The sequence below is a fragment of the Trachemys scripta genome, chromosome 2 (assembly GCF_013100865.1).
Source record: "Trachemys scripta elegans isolate TJP31775 chromosome 2, CAS_Tse_1.0, whole genome shotgun sequence".
NCBI lineage: Eukaryota > Metazoa > Chordata > Testudines > Emydidae > Trachemys > Trachemys scripta.
In genome coordinates this window covers 144,881,720-144,904,736 of record NC_048299.1, presented here as the reverse complement: position 1 = coordinate 144,904,736, position 23,017 = coordinate 144,881,720, and the positions used below count along the sequence as shown (strand labels likewise).

Sequence of the window (23,017 nt, the reverse complement as noted above, 5' to 3'; positions counted from 1 at the left end):
ATGGCATGCAGATTCCCTTATGTTGATAACATAGGGTATCCAACTTTGTAATATTTAAAAAACAGACATTCTAGCAGGAATGCCAGAACCTCCCCTTCCCTGCCCCTTTCCCCGAGGACCTGCCTCTTCCCCACCCCTTTCCCCCAAGGACCCGCCCCTGCCCCTCCTCTTCCCCCGAGGCCCTGCTCCTGCCCTGTCCCTTTCCTCTTGGGCCCCGCCCACCCCCATTCGCTCCTCTTTCCCCCTCCCTCCATCGCTCACTGCTTTTCCCCACTCTCTCCCCCTTCCCCCCTGGTGTGGATCAGGAGGCACTTGCCTGCAGAGCTGGGACTGGGAGCTGCAGCCGCCCGATGCAAGTAAGAGGTGCCCCTGGCTGAGTAGGGGCTGGTGTGGGTGATGACTGGACTTTGCGTGTCCAGTCAGTAGATCTGACCGGATACTATCAGGTCCCCTTTTCGACCCGACTGTGTGATCGAAAACCGGACACCTGGCCACCCTATGATAACACACCCTATGGTTTCTCTAATAATCTGAATACTAGAGGTTCATATTATCTGAGTTATTCAAACCAGCCACAAAAAGGAAGGATGGTCCGGTGGCTGGGAGACCTGGGCTCTGCTCTACTTGGGCAAGTCACTAGCCGCCTGTGACTCAGTGGCATCTCAGTCCTGTCCTGCAGCGCCCCCTGCAGTCCCATTCCTGCTCCCCAATGCACCTCAGTCCTGACCTGCGGCACACCCGGCTGCTCTGCTCCTGAGCCTTTCAAACAGAAATGGGCTCCCCTGTCCTTCCGCGCAGCCGTTTTGTGATTAAGACAGAGGTGGAGGAAGATGAGATGCCACCAAACTCAATTTCTTTGTGATCTAAACCAGCAGTTAAACCCACTCCTCCAGAAGCAAAAGGTTAATGCGCTCATGTGCTCAACCGTCTTTATGCCCTCAAATCGGTAGCGTTTCCCTGCATCCTCCAGGTGTGCCTGGGAATCAGCTAGTAAGGACCAATTATGAATACCGGAGCAGCAGGCTTAATTAAGGCTGGGATTTTAGAGTTCATGCTCAGGGTTCAGAGTCCCCTCTCTGCTTCCTGATCATTATCAGGCCTGTGCATTTAACAAGTGGCACAACACAGCCTGCACGGAGAGTCCCCTCCTTGGCCTGGCTCCAAGGAGATGACTTTCTGCAGCATCCTGTGCGTCGGTGCTCGGAACAGAGCCAAGCTGGGGTCACAGCAATAAGATTCTCTGTGGGCATCTCATGCAGGGAACAGGGCAGTGTCTTCACAGACAGCAGTGGCTCTGCCGCAGAACGACCCTGGATTCCATTTCTGCAGCACGTACGTGCTTTGCTCTTGGCGCTGGGGTTAATCCGGTTTCCGCAGCGCCTGCGGAGGGTGTTATGCAGACGTTTCTGAGGGTGATAAACCTGATGGGGGGGAGGAGGGCGCTGGTCTCATCAGGGGCAGGATGCATATGTAAGGGGACTGTTGCCCCCTTACTAACACTCAGTGGAGGTGTTTTGGTTGGCTAGCTCCCAGCACTAAAAGGGGAGGGGTCGATGGGAAATCAGGAGCCTGAGACTGACAGTCCCCAGGAACAATGGGGAGAGGCCAATACTCCAGATCAGCCTGATTGACAGGGCGGGCAGGCTGATCAGAGAGTCAGGAGGCCAGGCGGGGTCCTGTCCTCCATGTCTGAGCTGGAATTGCCTGGGTCAGACAGAGTGGGGCCGAGCTAAGGAGAGAGCAGGGGCCCGAGCTAAGCTGCAGCCCCAAAGCCAGAGCACAGCCCAGAGAGAGCAGACCTCTGGGCTGAGGGGGGAGAGCTGCAGCCACCAGAGCCAGAGGGGCCAGAGAAGCAGCCCAGGGAGCTGGAGGCAGAGCAGCAGCTGCAGTCGTGCTGAGGCCGAGTGGAGCTGGAGCTGGGGCTGGAGCAGTCTGGAGCTGGGGGCGGTGAGCAGCTGGGAAGAGGAGGGGGACCCTGGGCAGTGGGTCCAGCACAGGGAGACGCCTAGGCCAAGAGGCTCTGCAGGCTAGACTTGGAGGGGGATTGTAACCCTGTCAGGGCGGGGGCAACGCTGGGAAGAAGGGTCCTGCCACCTAGAGCCACCGCCAGAGCAAGTGTCCAACCCACAGTGTCTCTGCAGCACAGCCAGGGCCTGAGAAGGAGCCTGGGACCTACAAGGAACAGACTGTGAACTGCCCTGACGTTCCAGAGACAGTTTGTAATGTTCCCTGCCACAGAGCAGGGTGATGTTTTCCTTTAACCTTTCCCATTTTTCCTTATTCTTTTTTTAAATTAATTGTTAATTAAACAACTTGTATTTGCTTTAAATTGTATGAAATGATCAGTGGGTCAGGGAGGTGCCCAGTGCAGAGAGGGTACCTGGAGTGGGGACACCCTAGCCCTGTCCTGGCGACCACAGCAGGGTTGGGGGTCGAGCCCCCCAGGAATCCTGGGCCCAGCCTTGTTGGGGTTACGAGGATTCTGCCAGACAGGAGAGTGGAAGGGGAGTCCTCCAGGGCAGGGAGGCCTCTGGGTAAAGGGAGGGGAAGCGAGGACTCAGATCCTTTCGCTAGCCCATTTCACCGGGGTAGTGCAGAAGCCAGGAAAGTTCCCCACAATAGCGGGACCATTCCCCCGCTTACACATAGAACATCTCTCAGCTACAATCCAGAGGGAGAGAAAGGGAGACATGCATCAGCATGTTAACAATTTGGAGCCTGGGGGCTAGGAGACTTGGTCGCTTCCTTCCAAGAACCAGTCTTTTAAGGGTTAATCTTTCCTCTTCTCAGCTAGGGAAGCAGCTCACGTTGCTGAGTACAGAGGGCTAAGTCTGTCCAGCTCCTATACTCCTTGGGTGCAGACCTTTGAGATGGCAATGGTGATTAGCCCCTAGAGAGCACACAGAGAGCTTGCGCCTAGCACCAAAGCCATGGCCGAGCCACTGCCAGAAGCATTCAGCCAGGGCGAGATCTGCTCTTTGCAAGCCACCAGCAAGCTGGAATCATGCAGTCTGCACACAGCAAGGCAGTCTTTATAGCATGGAGAGGGCAGGAGACAGCCCCAGAGACTTAAACCTGCACCTGCCCTATAGGGAGGGCCTCTCACAGGAGCTCAGTGACCCTGGGGAGGGGGGGGGGGGGGAGGGGGCAGGTCCCAGCCTTAGCTCGGTGCTAATGGGTGTTTAACTACAAGGGGACTGGTTCATTGCAGCAATAGTGGAGCCTGCAGGCTTCTAGCCAGTGCAACGTGAACAGAGACTGTAGAGAACAGTGGGAACAGGGAATGCCCCAATGAAGTCAGGGATTGCATTCTGCTCCCAAACTACATTCTAGAGCTAGGAGTATGCATGGCCCATGCTAGAGTGAAATGATACTGCTGGACGGCCTCAGACTTCGCTGAGACACAAACTACAGAGATGAGCGTAGCAGGAAAAAATGGGCCACAGGGTTTACATTCAGATCCAAATTTCTCCAAAGTTCTGCTTCGGTCTTGTTAATTCCAAAGCTTTTAGCGCCGCTTGGAAGAGCAAAGCCATAAACGAATCCCCAAGATGTTGACTTCTCCCGAGAGGGCTGGAGATTTTCTCGGAGAAAATCCAACTTAATGAAGTGTTTTGCTGCCACCCGGCTCTGCTCCCCTGGTGCTGATTGCTGAGCTTGTCCGGCTGCCTGCCTGCCCTCTCAGCCGAGCGCAGACTTTGCAGTTAGAAAGAGAATTAGAAACGGACAGCAATAGAAAACGGGCACGTTGCAGAAGACCCATCCGCACCCCATGACTCGTCCCTCAATAGCAAATCTGCAAGGACAACACGTGCCTGACTGTCCTAAACTAAGCAGGAAGCCCAGCCCTTCAGGTGAGCTGTCAGAGACGGATCTACGGCCTCTGAAACATGTGCTGCTTTGGATACAGGTCGCCCTGCATTAACAGGCTAGACTAAAGCCAGACTGCACAGGCCAGACAGGCACACAGCACCCCCAGGGCTCTGGGCAACGCACGGCTGATGGAAAATGTGATGCTGGCAAACCCATTTGGAGCTCTCATGGCATTTTGCCACTGTCCGGACAAGGGGAGGGTGCAGAGCTGAGCGAGGGTGGCGCAAACTTCCTCCCTTCTCCGAGGAGGGAGCAGTCTGAGCATCCTTTCTGATTTCCCCTGGCCCTTGCAGAATGCATCAGGGAAAGATCTGTGCACCCATGCAATCTGCTCCGTGTGCTAGTACCAGCAGCAGAGGTAGCACTCGGCTTGGAGCAGACATGGGGGTGGAGGGGAACGCTGGAGCTAGAATGGCTTGCTGGAGCCACGCCGGAAAGCCCACGTGTGCTGGCAGCTAGCCTGCGTGGGCAAGAAGCGAGGCTCTTCCCTGCCAGTAGCATTTCTGCCACACCCCAGCTCTCTCGGCTGCTGACATTTCTGCATCTGCCAGTGCCTGGCTTTGCTGCGTGCACACTGGTTTCCTCCAAGCGGATGCTGCTGAAGCAACGGCAGCAGCCGTTCACATTTACAGAGCTCTAAAGACTATATAGGATCCTTTCATTCCCTATGCAAATACAGCCACTTCTGGGGTGGAGTGAGGTAGTGCATAGCCATGCTACACAACAGGTTAGGGCAGGAGGCGAAGAAAACTATCATAAGCAACTGCATCTTTGTAAGGTGATCAGATTGGCAGGAAGTCATGACCTGGCTCCTATTATTATTATTTAAGATTTGAATGGCTGTAGCGCCCAGAGGCCAGGATCCCCTTGTGCCAGGCGCTGTACAAACACAGCCCAAATAGACAGTCCCTGCCCCACAGAGATGACAAGCTCAGGATAAGACAAGCGAGAACAGAGGGATACAGACAGATGGGGAAGTGCCAGGAAACAAGGCTCCGAAGTGGCTGCACAATACAAATAACTACAGAACACTGAGGCGGACCTTCCTGCTCTTACGATGAATGCCAGGGGATGTTTAATGACCCCCAGAGATCATGATGTCCAGCAATGCAGTGTCCGCTTCCCAACATCCCTTTATGGGGAAGCCAAAGGGCAACTGATTCCAGACAGATGAGGGTAAGGAGTTCAGGTGTGTCGTTAATTAACAGGACAGTGCAGGCCGGGGCTGAGAATATCCCTATGTTGTGAAGTTCTCTATGGACTCTCCCCGGAATAAAGCCCTTTACCATACCCAGTGCAACTGCCATGGCTGTTTGGGGGATGTGGTCACCCTGCACCCTCAGTGAAGCGCTCAAACACCAAGGTAATGGGCACAGTACAAGAACCTGAATAGAACAGAATGCTGACTCCATGGGAGAAGAGCCACCTACCCTGCTCTCCCTGAGGAATGCTGGCCTTCTCCATGGTGTGGTCCCCTCCACAGGCTAACCCAGCTGCACCCTGCTTCGCCGACACACACACACAAAGCAGTAGAGTTGTGGGCCTCCGCTGCTGGTGCTGCTGCTACATTAGAGGCTGGTGTAAATCAGTATCGCTCCAGGGAAGTCAGTGAGGCTATGGCAGTTCACACCAGCTATGGAGCCAAGCCAAGGATTTAAGAGATTGACACGATGCATTATTTTTATACAAGCAATAAAATGCCCATTCTGCTTTCAATAAACGGATCTCCTCCTTTTTACCACCCCTTGATCACCTGCGCAAGGAAACGTCTCTTCTTTCCAGCACGTTCTGGTGGCTGTTTTGTTTCAACCTGTTTCTCCGCCCCCTTCCCCCCCCTCCCCCATTGCAGATGCTTGCAATCTGTGCACCTTCCCTGTCTTTTGAAACTCTCTCCAGCAGCAACAGGGAATGCTGGGAATTACCAGGCTACGAAGGATTTAAACTCTGATAATTTCTTCCCCAATGCTTCTCTACTTCTTGCCTTCTTTGGCAAAAGTAAAAAAGCTCTCTGGTTTCCATGGTGAAGACCGCTCCAGAAATATACATTGCAGGGATCAACCCTTCATTTAGAGGACGAAAATGGCTTGAGAAGCCTTAGCCACGTCTAGTTGCTATGATGAGATTTCTGCCTACAAAGAAGTAGCCAGAAAAAGCCGGGGGGAAAAATCAAACTTTGCAAGAAATTTTTTTTGTTTTTTTTCCCCCTCTTCCCTGCCAAATTGTTCATGATGTCCTCTGGGGAAAGCTCTCACCCTGCATAATAAAACTTGCTGCATATCTTTACGCACATTGCAGTCACAACCCAGGGTCTTTCTTTGCCAGCTGGACTTGAGTTCCGGGCTGTCGATCAAAGTGCCCCCCCCGAGGAACGTTTCCCCACCTTTTTGCTTCAGTTGCTGCGCATACGAGCCACGGATTCTCCCCAGCTCTTTTCAGCTTTGGTTACATTTTTTTCCTCTCCCCCTTCGGCTGTGAAAGAGCAAACCATATGCCCGTGTTTTCAGAAGCCCCGGCCTCGAGCGGCTCAAGTCACTCAAGTCAGCATTTGCATGCACAGAGGTGACTCCTGACCCCCTCTGCTACTGCATTGCCTTCCACAAAAGCATCGGAAGTGGTGTGGTCCTGATGTACAACAAGAGTGAGTAGGAACTCACGGAGCCTTTCTGAGACTCCATGAAGCCCAACTCTCAGCTCTGCATCCCGCACCGGGCTTGAGGGAGGAGTTGGGATAGGAGAGGTTGACCAATCGCTATGTGGATCCTCCAGCTACTGACACAACATAAGCTGCTCCCCAAAGGGCATGGGCAGAATGACTGGGGGCTACTACAGCACCCTTGAGCTGGTGGGTAGGGTTATTCCTCTCCCCCTCTCCAGAGAGCCCCACCCTGTGGTGAGCCTGGCTACTGCAGCTTGGCAGAGAACCTGGGCACAGGACCTGGCCCGTGTGTGTTACATTAGGAGCACACTGGTTTGTTACTGCAGAATTAGGGGACATTCAGAGAAGGACAAGGACGATATGGGGCATGGAAACCATTATAAAGAGAGATTGAAAACAATGGGATTGTTTCCCTTAGAAAGGAGACTAATGAGAGAGGACGTGATAGAAATACATAAACTAATGAGTAGTTTAGAGAAGGGAGAGGGGAAACTACTGTTACCCCCGTCTCCTAACACAAGAGCAAAAGCCTATTCAATAAGAACATAACATAAGAACGGCCCTACTGGGTCAGACCAAGGGTCCATCTAGCCCAGTATCCTGTCGTCCCACAGTGGCCAATGCCAGGTGCCCCAGAGGGAATGAACAGAACAGGTCATCATCAATGGGTTTAAAGAGGTGGGGAGGGGCAAATGTACCAGGGCTCCAAGGTCAGCCCCCCACCCAAAAAAACCCATCTGTGTAAACAAAGTGATATGAGCAGGTGTGGGGCCCCAACCCCCAAATTTCTCTTGACGGGCCTGGAGGTAGCAAATTCAAAACGGAGAAAAAGGAAACTTTTTCCCGCACAACCTGTAACTGTGGAACTCACTGCCACAGGCTGTCATGGAGACCAAGAGTTCAGCAAGACTGAGGAAGGGAGTACACATTTATATGGATAACAAGACTATCCAGAGTTCTAACAGTCCAAGGTTGGCTTACCTCCGGAAGCACAAGGTTTACTAACCCGCCAAAAACTTGTCAGCATTAATGGTCAGAGAACGATGAGATCCAATGTATGTGGGTGGGCAGATTATCCCACATCTGCTACTATGGGGTTCTGACACCTTCCTCTAAAGCGCCAGCATATTGCACTGGATGGACCACGGATTTGATCCAGCCTGAAGCTGCATCTTATCCTTCCTAGAAACAACCTGTGGTTGGATCATTTCATGACCAGTAATAATATTTCCCGCACTGGATTAGGGTAAAGAAACCTCATGCATCAGGGTGTCAGCGGATCACAACAGGGGTCAGGAAGGCTCCATGGCGGAGCCTGATGGTCTTTCCCTAATGCTTAGGGTGTTGCCCGAGGAGTGCTACACTCTGACACCCTGTCGCTGCAGCATGAGGACACAGGTGGTAGGATATGAGGCGTGCGGGGAGCAGCGGCAGCGTCTCCTTTTATTTTGCGCCCCAGCAAGCAGTTTCTATTCACCGAGTAAGGGAAATGCAAAGCTGGGCTAGTATTGGGTACATCCTACAGACTCCTAACCACCTATGTGCCCACGACCCTCCTCTCCAAAAGCCACAGGCTCCAAGGTCCCTATTTTGGGGAGGTCAGTCTCCTCCTTTCTCTAAGTCTTTCCCCCAGCATCTGCAGAACGGAGTCATTTCCCTTCGCCTCCGCTCCAGTGAAAGGAGCATCAGACCTGTTGCCTAGTTACCCAGGGTCTTAAGGTACCGCAGCACCACGGCGCAACCGCCTGCTGCCTAAATACAGATGTCAGGGGTGATAAAGCTGGCTGGATGCTGCTGGACTCTTTAGGCCTCGTCAACCAAGAGCCAGCCGGGGTGGGTGGTTGTGTACAGACTGATTGGGAAGATGAGGCTAATCAGGAAAGCAGGCTGGGGTGGGGCCATTGCTTAGAGCACAATGCAAGCACACTGAGTGGCTTTGCAGCACCAAGCTAACTCACTGCTGTCAAATCTCATGCTTCAGGGCTTAAACAATGCTCACGGTAGTGGTCAGGAATGAACTTGCTCCTCTCCTTCCATCCCCATGTACAGAACTGCATCGCGGTGATTGCTGAAGGTTTTCTCCGCCTACTGAGAAACATGAGGCCGGGGCATTCTGCCCTTAGCAGTGATCCAGCTAGATTGGCTGGTGGTGCAATCTGGCATGGCATAGGTAATGGTCCTGCTTGGAAAATCCCTCCCACCTCATCACGCAATAAGACACTCCGATGCTACAGAGAGATATACATAGACAGACCGACAAACTGAGCACTTGAGGAGAAGGGAGTTGGGAGTAATGTGCAAAAATTCATTTTCTACCTTGACAAACAAGCAGCTTAAAAGCATGAACTTCACAAAGTTTCCACTGTCCATTAGCAATTCATACCCATATGAACCAGGTGCATTTGCTTTCACTCAATTGATCTATGCAACCCGCGCCAGCAGCACAAGGATTGCAGCATTAGAGAAGAAGGGGATGTGGATGCACAGACAAAGCCCTGGCTGGGATGATTTAGTTGGGGATTGGTCCTGCTTTGAGCAGGGGGTTGGACTAGATGACCTCCTGAGGTCCCTTCCAACCCTGATCTTCTATGATTCTATGACTTCTTCCACCACACAGCCTTGATCCCTGCTTCAAAGGAATCTTCCTTAAATACCACAGGATTCGGCCACATGCAGAGAAGGCCCCTAAGCTACCATGAAAGGGCCCATCTACACTGCAATGTAAACCCAGGGTTGGTAGAACGCAAGTTAGCAGACCCTGGGTTTGTTAACCTAAGGCTTCAGAGTCTACACTAAATTGTAATCCCAGGTTAAGAACTGTTGAACCCTGGGTTCCAGCCTAGGGCTCCAGTATCTACACTGCATTATGCAGGCCTGGGTCCAGCCGCCCACATCCCAGACTTCCTAGCCCCCTCCCCAAATGTGGCTGCTCTCGCCATTTGTTCATGGAGCAGTGAACACTCCAGGACCGTCCACCAAACTTGACTGTCCAGAGGACAAAGAAAATGGGCCTGTGGGATTCTGGAATACTTTTGGTGGACTCCCAGAGCATAAATCCAGTGGGGCTGCGTCTACACTGCAAAGCAAAAGGGCTTGGACCCTGGGTCCTGGCTTGAACCCCTCAACCCCCATGGGGTCCTGGGACCATGGGTCCAAGGCCTGGGTTAGCATGGTTTGTATGTGGTCGGAAAGGGGGTTAAGCTTGAGCCTGAATTCGAGCCCTGGGTTTACACTGCAGTGTAGACGTACCCTGTATGACAAAACAAATACAGACCAAATTCTCCACCTGGAAACAGAGGAGCAAAGGCACTGAAGTCAATTGGCTTTTTCTAGTGTAAGTAAGCAGAGAACGCAGCCCACGTATTTTAGCAAGAGCCACGTTCCAGTACTGTGCAGTACGGGTTTGGATTACTATAGCCGAGGGCCTGGCAGTGTTTCTCGTGCACCTGCATGGGACACAGATTCGCTGCCTGGGAGTGCAAATGCCAACCCCCTTGGTCTATGCGGGGTAGTGAACTGGGCCCATCAGATATAACACAGGCCAAAGGCCCATGCAGAAGACGAGCACACGCACGAATAACGCCCACCTGCAAAGCTGCACCACCGCATGCAGAAAACAACCAATCGCCCACACGCGCCTGCAGCTGAGACCTTTTGTGGTGCCACGCGTGATGCGTCTCCCAGTGCCACGCAAGGAGAGGGTGGGTCCTCATCACCCGCGAGTAGCTGCCCTTTAGCTCAAGTAGGAGAGCCTCAGGGAGGCAGCCCATACAGGACCATGGCATCTTGTGTCACACTCATTGCTTGGCATCTTTGATCATTTCGACGCTAGTGTCTTTGCGTAGGTCCCCTGGCATCCACCAGCGTATGCCCTCCCCGACCTGCAGGCCAGCTTGGCCTCTGGCAAGCTCCTTTCCCATCCCGGCATTTCCCAGAGATGAGCTGTGTGAAGCTGCCCTTTGGGGTTAGCAGCTCACTCTGGAGTTCTCCTTGTTGTGTGTCCTGGAGCGTGTGGGCTCAAGATGAAAAGAAAGAAAGAAAAGATGATGTGCTTTCAAAAACAGAAACAAAGGGAATATTTTTTGAAGCAGGGTCAATTTTACCCACACTTTGTATTTTCCGGCACAGGCACTGCCAATGCACTAGACTGTCAGCCCTCTCACATGCAGGGTTTGCAACACGTGCGGTCACATTAAGACAAACATCAGTTTCCTGGAGATAAAGGAGAGGCAAATCTCAACCCCTTGAGAAAGCCAGGGCTGTGAGGCTGGGGGTATATTTCCTGTTGTCAGTGCACAGAGCAATTGTGTCCATATGCTGGTCATTGCCTTCCAATGGACCTGCTAGTTCAAGACAGGTAGGATCTACACCAGCACAGAGATGTACTATACCTGATCCAGTTGAAGGAGGTGGTGTAAGGAGCCCCTTATATCAGACGTGCTCATTACAGCCTGCAAATCAAGCTGTGTGTGTCAGGCAGCGGGGAGCTACATTGGGGGAACCACTGTTCTGATTAGATAAATAGCAGGCTGATCTCCACCCATCTTTGGGAATGTACCTTGGGAGAGATCACCTGGAGTCTTCTGACACAAAACCCTAAATCTTAGGAATTCAACACCTGCCACACATGGGCAGTTAGCACCTAAGCTGAAGAGGTGATGGCACCTCAACTCAATGGCACCTTTCCGGACCGGCTCAGCAGCTCACAGGATCAGGTACCTGGGTGGCACATAGCAATATGGCAATCTCACTCATCTGCTGCCTATTTAAAATATGCTTTGCGTTCATGTTTGTCTGTAGTATTCACATACGCACCAAAAGCTAACCACCAGGCTCCAAAGCTAGGACACTGCTGGCTACCAGAGGCCATAAAAAACACCACAGTGGCTAATGCAACTATTAATATAAAGGTATTTTCATTATATTCTGGATAAAATGCTCTGAAACGGGGGGACAGGGGCAGGCAGCTCACCAGCAAGTGTTAATCACGTGGAAGAATCCCAAGTAATATTTTTTTGCTGAGCCTTGACAGATAGGGCTGTGTTATCATAGAAATCATAGAATAGAATATCAGGGTTGGAAGGGACCTCAGGAGGTCATCTAGTCTAACCCCCTGCTCAAAGCAGGACCAATCCCCAGACAGATTTTTGCCCCAGATCCCTAAATTGCCCCCTCAAGGATTGAACTCACAACCCTGGGTTTAGCAGGCCAATGCTTATCCATTGACCTTCATACAGGCTGAGCAGATGAACTGTGCTGAAGACACTTGGAAGAATCATGGATCGTGGGGGATTCTAAGGACTTATTCTCACCCCTTGACATCTGTGTGAAGTGAGGGCAAAACATTCCCCAATCAGCATCGTAACGTGGAGAGAAGTGACAGAGGTGCCGGGCAGAGGAAAACTAGGTCCAACCTTTCTAAGCCATCTGGTTCTGAAGCAGGGGGCTCGTTACTTGTTCTCATCCAAACCCATAAACTTTGTGATGCTCCATCCTAACCTCAAGCAGGACAGGTGGGACACAGGAGGGGATTCAAAGGTTCAAAACTCAGATGTTTGCTGAAATGGGTGTTCAAAACCGCAGGGTGGAGTGTTTTTTTGTATTTAGGGGGGAGTGGAATAGAAGGGGCAGCACTCAGCTGCCCCGCTGCCCAAGACAACTGATTCTAAACTTTAATTAGTGAAACAGTAGTATGCAAGCACTGAGTTCATTTAATTGTACTAGTTCTTATCTGCAGTGTGGGAAGGAAGCCACTGAGTAATTAGCTGCACACTGAGCTATTTCCAATGTCGCTATTAGAGATGACCCCTGGATCTTAAACCTTCCCTCCACCTCTTCTCCCTCCCCCCCCCCCGCCCTCCCAAAAGCTGGAAGGAATCAGATGTGATTCAGATAGGCCTGAATCAGAACCCCGACTCTGAACAGATTCTGAGCTGATTTTGGATCTGAATTTCCAGGCTCAAAGCTCCTTCATGGCAGATCCAGTTCTACAAAGTGCTGGGCACACTCAACCTCCTCTAATTTCAACGGGAGCTGGGGGTCACTCAGCCCCTGCAAGGCTCGATATCTCGCACGATCAAATCCAAGAAGAACCCATTGGCTGTCGGAATGTTTCCCCACACAGCAGAGGGTTAAACACATCACTTGGTTCTATCATAAGACTTCTGAAAGATCCCTATTAAGGCTGAAAGAGACTGAACCCAGAACGCGAGACTCCAGTTGAGTGTAAGCAGATTACAGACATACTGACTGCACACAGACCTGTGAAATAAGGACAGTCCTTTCATCTTAGAGGGTCTCAGAATTCTTTGGAAACACTAACTAAGCTCCCAACAAGAGGTCGTTATCACTATCCTGGCTGTGAAGTAGATCTAATCATTGGTTTTCTTTTCAGCCAGTAGAAAATGCTGTGATTGTGTTTTAAGACTTGGATTCTTTGCCCTTTGTCAGCAAAACAACATCCCAGCAGCATTGGGTTAACAGTCCCATCAGTAAAGCATGTTATAGTGACATAGGGCATTTTTTAAATGGAAGGTAAACAGCAGTGGCATACATTAGAATCATAGAAGATTAGGGTTGGAAGAGACCTCAGGAGGTCATCTAGTCCAACCCCCTGCTCAAAGCAGGACCAGCCCCAACTAAATCATCCCACCCAGGGCTTTGTCAAGCCGGGCCTTAAAACCCTCTAAGGATGGAAATTCCACCACCTCCCTAGGTAACCCATTCCAGTGCTTATCCGCTAGCCTTCCCCTGTTCTTAAGACACCAGAGCATAATGTTCTGGCCATGCCAGCGCTTCCAATGCTTCTGTCCCTTAGAAGGCACTTGGTTAAGATCCACCCAGGAACTGTCACACGCTACAGAGCAAACCACACTGCCTGCCAATCAGACACAAGCATTTTTCAGCATTCATGGCCAAGTCTCACGCTAACCCTCCACCCCCATACTTTCATTAACCAAGAACAGTGACCCAGCAAGTCACTCAGCTGTTAGAAGTTTGCAATAAACACAATCTGTTTGTCCTACATACCGTAGCCTCCCAGTGTGTGCTGTGGGCCATCATTACACAAAAGGATAGAGGAATGCATTAATTGATCTACGCCAGGATTGTCCAAATGGGAGTTATAGGTGTTTTTCACTAGGGCTGTCGATTAATCACAGTTAACTCACGCCATTAACTCAAAAAAATTAATCGCACTTTTAAACAAAAGAATACCAATTGAGATTTATTAAATACGTTGGATGTTTCTCTACATTTATATATATATTGTATTCTGTGTTGTAATTGAAATCAAAAGTGTATATTATTCTTGATTACAAATATTTGCACTGTGAAAGATAAACAAAAGAAATAGTATTTTTCAATTCATCTCATACAAGTACTGTAGTGCAATCTCTGTGTGGTGAAAGTGCAATTTACAAATGTAGACTTTTTTTGTTACATAACTGCACTCAAAACCAAAACAATGTAAAACTTCACAGCCTACAAGTCCACTCAGTCCTACTTTTTGTTCAATCAATCGCTAAGACAAACAAGTCTCTTTACATTAACAGGAGATAATGCTGCCTCCTTCTTGGGGCTGGTCTACGCTGGGGGTGGGGGGGTCGATGTAAGATACGCAACTTCAGCTACGGGAATAGCATAGCTGAAGTCGACATATCTTATTTCAACTTACCTTGAGTCCTCATGGTGCGGGATCGACAGCCACGGCTACCCCTTCGACTCTGTTACCGCCGCTCACCCTGGTGGAGTTCCGGAATCGATGGGAGCGCGTTTGGGGATCGATATATCGCGTCTAGACAAGACGCGATATATTGATCCCCGATAGATCAATTACCCTGGACGTACCCTTATTTACGTCACCAGAAAGTGAGAACAGGCATTTGCAGGGCACATTTGTAGCCAGCATTGTAAGGTATTTACGTATCAGATATGCCAAACATTCATATGCCCCTTCATGCTTCAGCCACCATTCCAGAGGACATGTTTCCATGCTGATGACGCTCGTTAAAAAAATAATGTGTTTATTAAATTTGTGACTGAACTCCTTGGGGGAGAACTGTATGTCCCCTGCTCTGTTTTACCCGCATTCTGCCGTATATTTCATGTTATAGCAGTCTCGGATGATGACCCAGCACATGCTGTTCATGTTAAGAACACTTTCACTGCAGATTGGACAAAACACAAAGAAGGTATCAATGTGAGATTTCGAAAGATAGCTACAGCACTCAATCCAAGGTTTAAGAATCTGAAGTGCCTTCCAAAATCTGAGAGGGACGAGGTGTGGCGCATGCCTTCAAAAGTCTTAAAAGCGCAACACTCCGATGAGGAAACTACAGAACCTGAACCACCAAAAAAGAAAATCAACATTCTGCTGGTCTCATCTGACTCAGATGATGAAAACGAACATGCGTCAGTCTGCACTGCTTTGGATTATTATCAATCAGAACCTGTCATCAGCATGGATGTATGTCCGCTGGAATGGTGATTGAAGCATGAAGGGACATATGACTCTTTAGCGCATCTGGCACATAAATAACTTGTGACACCAGATACAACAGTGCCATGATAATGCCCGTTCTCACTTTCAGGTGACATGTAAACAAGAAGCGGGCAGCACTATTTCTTGCAAATGTAAACAAACTTGTTCGTCTGAGTAATTGGCTGAACAAGAAGTAGGACTGGGTGGACTTGCAGGCTCTAAAGTTTTACATTGTTTTATTTTTGAATGCAGTTATTTTCTGTACATAATTCTACATTTGTAAGTTCAACTTTCATGATAAAGAGATGGCACGACAGTACTTGTATTAATTAGGTGAATTGAAAAATACTTTTTTTTTAACAGTACAAATATTTGTAATCAAAAATAAATATAAAGTGAGCACTGTACACTTTGTATTCTGTGTTGTAATTGAAATCGGTATATTTGAAAATGTAGAAAACATCCAAATATTTAAATAAATGGTATGTTATTATTGTTTAACAGTACGATTAATCACGATTAATTTTTTTAATCATTTGACAGCCCTACTTTTCACATTAATTTGGGGGTCTGCCATATTCTTTAATTGCTCTACTTTTTATACCAACAGGGGCAGGCTGAGACAGTTCTTCCTTTTATATTATTTTTTATTTGTATTTACAGTAGCACCAAAAGGTCCCATCAGGTCCACATTGTTCTAGGTACTGTATAGATCCGGGGTGGGCAAACTTTTTGGCCCAAGGGCCACATCTGGGTATGGAAATTGTATGGTGGGCCATCAATGCTCATGAAATTGGAGATTGGGGTGCAGGAGGGGGTGCGGGCTCTCGGGTGGGGCTGGGCATGAGGGGTTGGGGATGCAGGAGGGTGCTCCGGGCTGGGACCGAGGGGTTCGGAGAGCAGAAGGGTGATCAGGACTGGGGCAGGGGGTTGGGCCATAAGGAGGGGTCAGGGGTCCAGGCTGCGGGCAGCACTTACCACAAGCAGCTCCTGGATGCAGCGGCATGTCCCCCCTTTCGCCCCATCTGCAGGTATCGCCCCTGCAACTCCCATTGGCCATGGTTCCTGACCAATGAGAGCTGCGGGGGCAGTGCTTGGGGCAGGGGCAGCGTGTGGAGCCCCCTGGCTGCCCCTACGTGTAGGAGCTGGTTGCAGGAGCTGCGCAGAGCAGGGCAAGCCCTCGCCAAATGAAAATGTCTGAAGGGCAGGATGTGGCCCTCGGACCATAGTTTGCCCACCCCGGTCTAGAGATAGTGAGAGACAATCCCTTCCCTAAATAGCACATTACACACTGCATTACTGCCAGGAACATAAATAAGAGGCGCCCAATTGTCATGGCACACTTACCCACCACCTATACACACCTGCCAACCTCTGGGTCCCATCCTGAACACCCCTCTGTGGCTCCTGTTGTGTGTCTTCTCCACAGGTTTTGAGAAGAGCCACATTCAGGACAAGAACTTCTACCCCCCCGTGCTTAAGAGTTCCCTGGCACATGCTGTTGCATAGCCAGGGTCGGCTCCAGGCACCAGCCGACCAAGCACGTGCTTGGGGTGGGGCGGCGCTCAGGTTTTTTGTTTTTTTTTTGGTTCGGCAGGGCAGTGCTGGAGGGTTTTTTGTTTGTTTGTTTTTGTTTCTGCCGGGCGGCGCTCGGAGGGGGGGCTTGGGTGGTGCGGCGTTCCGGGAGGCGGGGCTTTGGGCGGCGCGGCACTCACGCGGGCAGAGGCTTCAGGCAGTACGGCGCTCGGGGAGGTGGGGGTTTGGGCGGCACGGTGCTCGGGGGGCGTGGAGGCTTGGGCGGCGTGGCGCTCGGGAGGGCGGGGGCTTGGGCGGGGCGGCACGGTGCTCGGGGGCTTCGGGCGGCGCAGCACTCAGAGGGGGCTTCGGCAGCGCGGTGCTTGGGGGGGCAGGGGTTTGCGTGGCGCGGCGCTCGGGGGGGGGGTTTGTGCAGCGCAGCACTCGGGGGGGCAGGTCTTCGGGCGGCGCAGCGCTCGCGGGTGAGGTGTGTTACGGCGGGGCGGCGCTCTTTTTTTTTTTGCTTGGGACGGCAAAAAAGTTAGAGCCGGCCCTGTGCATAGCAGGCAGACATAGCAGGGTTTGCAGTGCCCGCAGCTTTGCCTCTTACCCACTTCATCCCATAGGTCCTGGCCTCTTCTGTGGATAAAGTAATTGCTGCCTATTTGTCTCATCCAATATCTTTAATTATTTGGATCAATTATTCATGCCATGGCATGGATGTTAAAAAAAAAAAAAAACTAAGTTACCTCTTAAAAGGAGGCCGAATACAGCTGTGTCTAGACCTAAAACTATGCAGCTGCCTAATATTGTTCAGCTGCGTCTCATCGGCCAGTCAGACACTTTGTGGGCAAGCCTGAGGAGCCGCCTTACATTGTAAGTACCCTGGAGCATGAAGTCAATGGTGCAAATTCAGCCGTGGAGTAAAATCCACTCAAGCCACTGCAGCTGCACCTGCTAACAGCCAGCTCTGAGTTTAACCCAGTGCGTGAAATGCAAGCGGCATAAAGAATTTGGCCCTGGTGGGGAGTGGCTGACAGGCATTGCCATCAAGTTCCTATTTTGGTGGCTTGTTGGAGGTGATCTGGGTTCATTTCAGGGCGGTTGCCAGTGGATAAGTGGCCCCGTCCCCAAGATTGTAATTGCTCCCCTAGTAGGCAGTCTGAGCGGAAGGTTGAGCCATGCAGAATGGACTGCCCCCTTGCAGGGGTTAGAAGTTGGGAATATTGGCAGGGTAGCATGGGAGAAGCTTGCAGTGCCACGGGGCTCAAGCCATGCATATTCTGTGGATAACCATACTGGGAGACTTCAGCGGCCTCCAGCATAGCAGTCAATCTGATATTGTATCCTCAGTCCATCCAATACGCAGCTGAGGAATATTTGCTCACTGGTGGCTGGATGATTGGTATTAAATAGGGATAAGATTTCCACAGCAGGAAAACAAATGAGTTGGATCTTTCTGGATCCTAGATGGCTCTGGCAGAACCAGGAGCTTTCGGAGGCTGCTACTGCAGGGAACATGTTTTTAACACAAGGCACCCATGTTTGTAACACTATTGCAGTTATTGGTGAGGAATGAAAGGATAAGAATCTAAGAATGGCTGTACTGGGTCAGACCAAAGGTCCATCCAGCCCAGTATCCTGTCTATCGACAGTGACCAATGCCAGGTGCCCCAGAGGGAGTGAACCTAACAGATAATGATCAAGTGATCTCTCTCCTGCCGTCCATCTCCACCTCTGACCAACAGAGGCTAGGTTGTAATCCCCTAGAGGGCTTGAGATGCTTGAGGGGCTCATTCATGTTACCAGATCACCTACACAGAGTCACGGTGGTCTCATGCCAGCCCCAAATTTTGTTCCTAGGAAAATGCACCTTGAAAATTGCATCCTTTCCATTTTTGCATGCAAACCAAGATCACCTGGCATTTTGCTAGTGCAATTTTGCAGGCAGAACATGTGAGGCAATAGCCGATTAGTTGTTGTCCTTTATGCATAGTTTTAAGAGGCTTCCACTGTTTCCTGACAAGGTTACGCAGACGGTGCAATGGGGTTGCGAGAAGGAAAGCTGTTTCATCTAGAAATAATTGAAAAGGAGCGATAGAAAACTGTTTGCCAGTTGAGTTTGGATTAGAGACTGGCTCAAACTAGATCAGTGCATCCCCAATGTGCAGGAATCTTTGGATCAAGGATATTAGTTTGGAGAGACATGTTTTCTTATGTACCTACATGTTTTCTTATTTCTCCAATTTTCCTCTACTGGTTGCTTTGCATGCACCAGCCCTAGCGGAGGCTATTAGGGTTACCATACGTCCGGATTTTCCCGGACATGTCCGGCTTTTTGGTCCTCAAATCCCCGTCCGGGGGGAATTGCCAAAAAGTCACACATGTCCGGGAAAATAGGGAGGGAGGGATCGTGGGGCTTGGGTTCGGGCTGGAGCCGCTGGGGCCAGAGCCAGGGCCGCTGGGTGCTCGGCTGCCGGCCGGCGCCACTCGCTCTCCCAGGGCCGGGGCCGGGCCGGAGCCACTCGGCCGGAACCGGGGCCCAAGCTGAGCCGTCCGGAGCCGCTGGGACTGGGACTGCTCGGCCGCCGGCTGGCGCTGCTCACCCAGGGCCAGGGCCGGGGCCGGCGCGCTTGGCCGGAACCGGAGCCGGCGCCCCAGGGCCCGAGCCGAGCCAGGCTGGAGACGCTGGGGCCAGAGCCAGCCGCCGGAGGGAGCCACTCGGCTACGGGGGCCCGGCTGGGGGGGCCGGACTGGGCCGCGCCTGCTCGCACCCAGCCCCAGCCCCAGCCCCAGCTTACCTGCTGCCTGCCTGCTTCAGGCTTCCCGCGAATCAAATGTTCACGGGAAGCAGGGGAGGGGGAGGAGCAGGGGGGCGAAGCATTCAGGGGAGGGGCGGAGTTTGGGTGGGGCTGGGGGTGGAGTTGGGGCGGGGACAGGGTCCCGTGGAGTGTCCTCGTTTTGGACACTTAAAATATGGTAACCCTACTATTTGGGGTTCTTATGAACACACTGTTGCACATGCAGCTGCTACAAGGTTATTCCAAAAATGGATTGCAGCGTACGTCGGAATTCCAGATACAAGAGGCCCCCATGCAATGCCCTGATTCCAGAAACGGGGACATATACTTGGGCTCAAAGAAGACAGAGTGGCTGGCGGTGTTTCCAGTTTCATTACAAGGAAGGCAGCTCACTTCACAGCCGCCATCTTGGGCTGTTCTAGCTGAACCCAAATAACTGAAGAGGAAGCTTGACATCGCCCTGAGCAACATTTTGCTCCACTCTTTGGCCATCGCAGACCGTGAAGGCTACGGTTAAACTGATGAGCGGAGGAAAGGGAAGGCTTCATTCCATGGCATAACTGGGGCGCTGTCGAGGCAGATCCCATGGTGCCCGTCTCTCCCATGCAGCATCAGCCGGCCTGCACCAGAGGCAATGCATCGCAATGGAGATTTCACTCCCCTCTCCTGCAGCCTGGGTGGCTCAGCTGTCTACTGAAGCAACCTTAGCCGTGGTGGCCGAAATTGTACTTCCAATGATTGCACACATCCGAATTTGTGCAAGCAGAACAGAGTGTTGTGCCCAGGCAGAACTGTGCAGAACTGTGTGTTCCATATACACTGCTGATGTTACAGCCCATTGGGACCAAAAAGCACTTGGCTTATTTTAGAGAAGACTGAAGGCTGCTCTAATTTACACCTGTGGAGTGGAGCAGGGAGTGGCCACCCCAGGATTGGGGAAGCACAGTCATACACCCTTCCTGAGCCGGGCTTTGCACTCCACAGCCAAGGATCTGAACCTGTACGTTTATTCCATTAAATCTTCCCCGGCACATGGGCTCAGCTAATATTTTCCACAAGCAGATAGATTCCAACCGAGAGCACAATCCAGCAATTATTTTCCAATCCAATTTTAACGTGGAAAAGCCACGGGTGCAGAATTACACTTATCCACATAGCCTTCTCCTGCGTACTTGATAAATATTGGATTTAATAAGACAAAGTGTGTATCATAAGGTATGGGTCGCTGCACACACCCGCCTTGTGGTATGCTCCCGTCATGCTAACCCTGCTGTTTGTCATTGAAATGGGTGCCCTTTGCAATCAATAGCACGGGAATCTTTCTGGGGAGGACCCAGCCAAGGACTATTTGACAGAAGGGGTATTTAATCCCATAGTGCATGAACCATGCAGGGTAGCATTTGCATGTCTGTGATGCGTGTGTCTCAGGGCTGGTCAAAAATGGTATTTTCCATAAAATATTTCAAAAGAATGTTTTTAATACATTTCATTTCCCCCCACTTCATTTTGATGAAAAATAAAATTCACGGGTTTTTGGTTTGTCTTTCCCCAGCGTCTTTATCTCAATTTTTCGGCTTCCTTCACATCAGAAAAGGGAAGGACCCCCCCCTCAACCTCCTCCCCCCTAAAAAAACCCATTATTTTTTGGGTTTTGATGAAATAACAAGGCATTTTGAATGACAAAAACGGTTTCAAATCATTCAAAAAGCCATTTGGGGGTCAAAGAATTCCAGTCCCTGGGTACCAGCTGCGTCAGTACTGTAGCTGCTGCACTGGCAGTGGAGAAGAGAACCTTCTGCTAAAAGCACGCAGATGCAGCTTGAGCAAGAATGCTCTCCTCTTTAGCTGTGGTCGCAACATGATCTCTCTCACACACACCCGGCCATGTAATTTACGGCAGCAAAAGTCTTAGGGGAATCCTGGGGTGTTTTACCTGCCTTGTCCACAAACAAGGATAAGGATCTACTACTGCTACCATCTAATGGAATTGTTCCTTTAACTCAGCTCTGAGATCTTCCACAACTAAAGCACAAGACCCTACCATCTGACAGGGGGGCTGGAACAATTTGTATATTGGGGGTGCTGAGAGCCATTGAACCAAACTGTAAACCCTGCATATGATGGAAACCGCTTCAAGCCAGGGGGTGCTGCAGCACCCCTAATTCCAGCACCTATGCCTTTGAACAGAAAGAGCAGGTCTTAGCTCTGTATTAGTAGCAAGCTGCTATAGTCACGGGGAACCTCTAGAGGGAGACAATCACACACCAATCAGTACGACATGTACAAGTGTGGGATTTGAGCGGTCTTGTGCTGGCACAAGCAAAAATGTCACAAACGGCATTTCGAACATCTCTTTGAAAACGTGTCTCTGTGCAAGGTCAGAGCCACAGGGTGCTTGCAGGTTAGGATTATGGTGCTATCAAGGCTTATTCCCCACTCTGGTACTTCGAGTGCAGAAGGTGGGGGCCCGCAAGGATTCTAAAAATTAATACTGGCCACTCCAGGCTTGTATTAAACTCCCAAGGTTACAGCTTCTCTCTGACCTTGGATTGGTAGATGTTGCCACCACCCAAGTGCAAAAATCACCCAGGAAGGCAAACTTGTGGGGTACCCTCAAGCCCTTCCCTCCCCCTCCAAGGAAGAGCTGAGAAAGAAAACAAAAGGAAATCAGTTGTTGCCACCAGCTAATGAAACAAGATGTGCACAAACCTCTTAGGACACAAAAACCCAATCCCGTTCTTAAAAAAAAGTATATTTTATTAAAAACAAAAAGAAAGAAAATACATCCTGAATGCAGGCTATTACTAGATTTAACAAGAGCCAATATAATAATTAAGCATGAAGAATGATTTTCTTGAAGTCCAGCTTAATGGTTACAAGCAAAACAAAAGCATTTGGGGTTAGCACAGAGGAGTCCACAAGCCAATAAGAAATAAGCAGCGATAAACCTAATCGCGTCTTTCTAGACATTTGCTGGTCTACTTACATATTTGGGGTTTCAAATGAGTAGCTTTAAATATGATCTGATGATTTCCATACCTGACAAAAAGCTTTTTACAGCAGAGTCCCAGCCCTGTCTCTGCTCTGTCCCCTCTCTCCAGAGAACAGACAGACAGACAGACAAAGGGAAGTTTTTTCCCCAGTTTTAAAAAGTTCTAGCCTTTCCATTGGCTCTTTTGGTCAGGTGCCCACTCCCTTCCTTTCACCTATGCAGGGAGACTGTTTAACCCTTTACAGGTAAAGCAAGTAGAGAACCACCACCAAGAGGGATTCTATAGCCAATTGGCTGGCTAAGTGTCCACAAAAGGGAGATACCCCCCTCTCATTTATCACAGGTGCCTTGCTAGACGTCTGCTGGGCAGTTTGAATAGGAGTCTGTGCAGTCCAGCTACCTATAGAGAACCCATCACAGTGGTATCTGAACACCGTAAGCTCTTTTCAAGCTGCAGCTAAGTTGTCCTCCCCAAATTTCTTGCTTTCACAAGCACTCAGCGTCTACCACATTCGCCCCCCAAAATTAGCAGCAGCAGCAGCAGTTTTGCAGCTGGGAAACACGTGCGCACTGCAGTGAGAAAACAGAATGCACAAAGAGGCCATCGTCACAGTCTGTTCAGGGTCAAGTCATGCAAATCAATAGGCTGCCATGCATGCTCAATTAAAATGAATATACAGGAGGCGGGGCAAATCATC

General features: G+C 50.5%; 1 protein-coding gene across 1 annotated transcript in view; it reads right to left on the bottom strand.

Moving 5' to 3' along the window:
• Window positions 1–19,734, bottom strand: part of ADD2 (adducin 2) — a 55,612-nt gene extending 35,878 nt beyond the window's left edge. Inside the window, exon 1 of the mRNA XM_034759531.1 lies at window positions 19,721–19,734. Within this exon, the coding sequence (XP_034615422.1) occupies window positions 19,721–19,734 (14 nt within the window). The remainder of the gene's footprint in view (window positions 1–19,720) is intronic.
• Window positions 19,735–23,017: the final 3,283 nt, after the last annotated feature.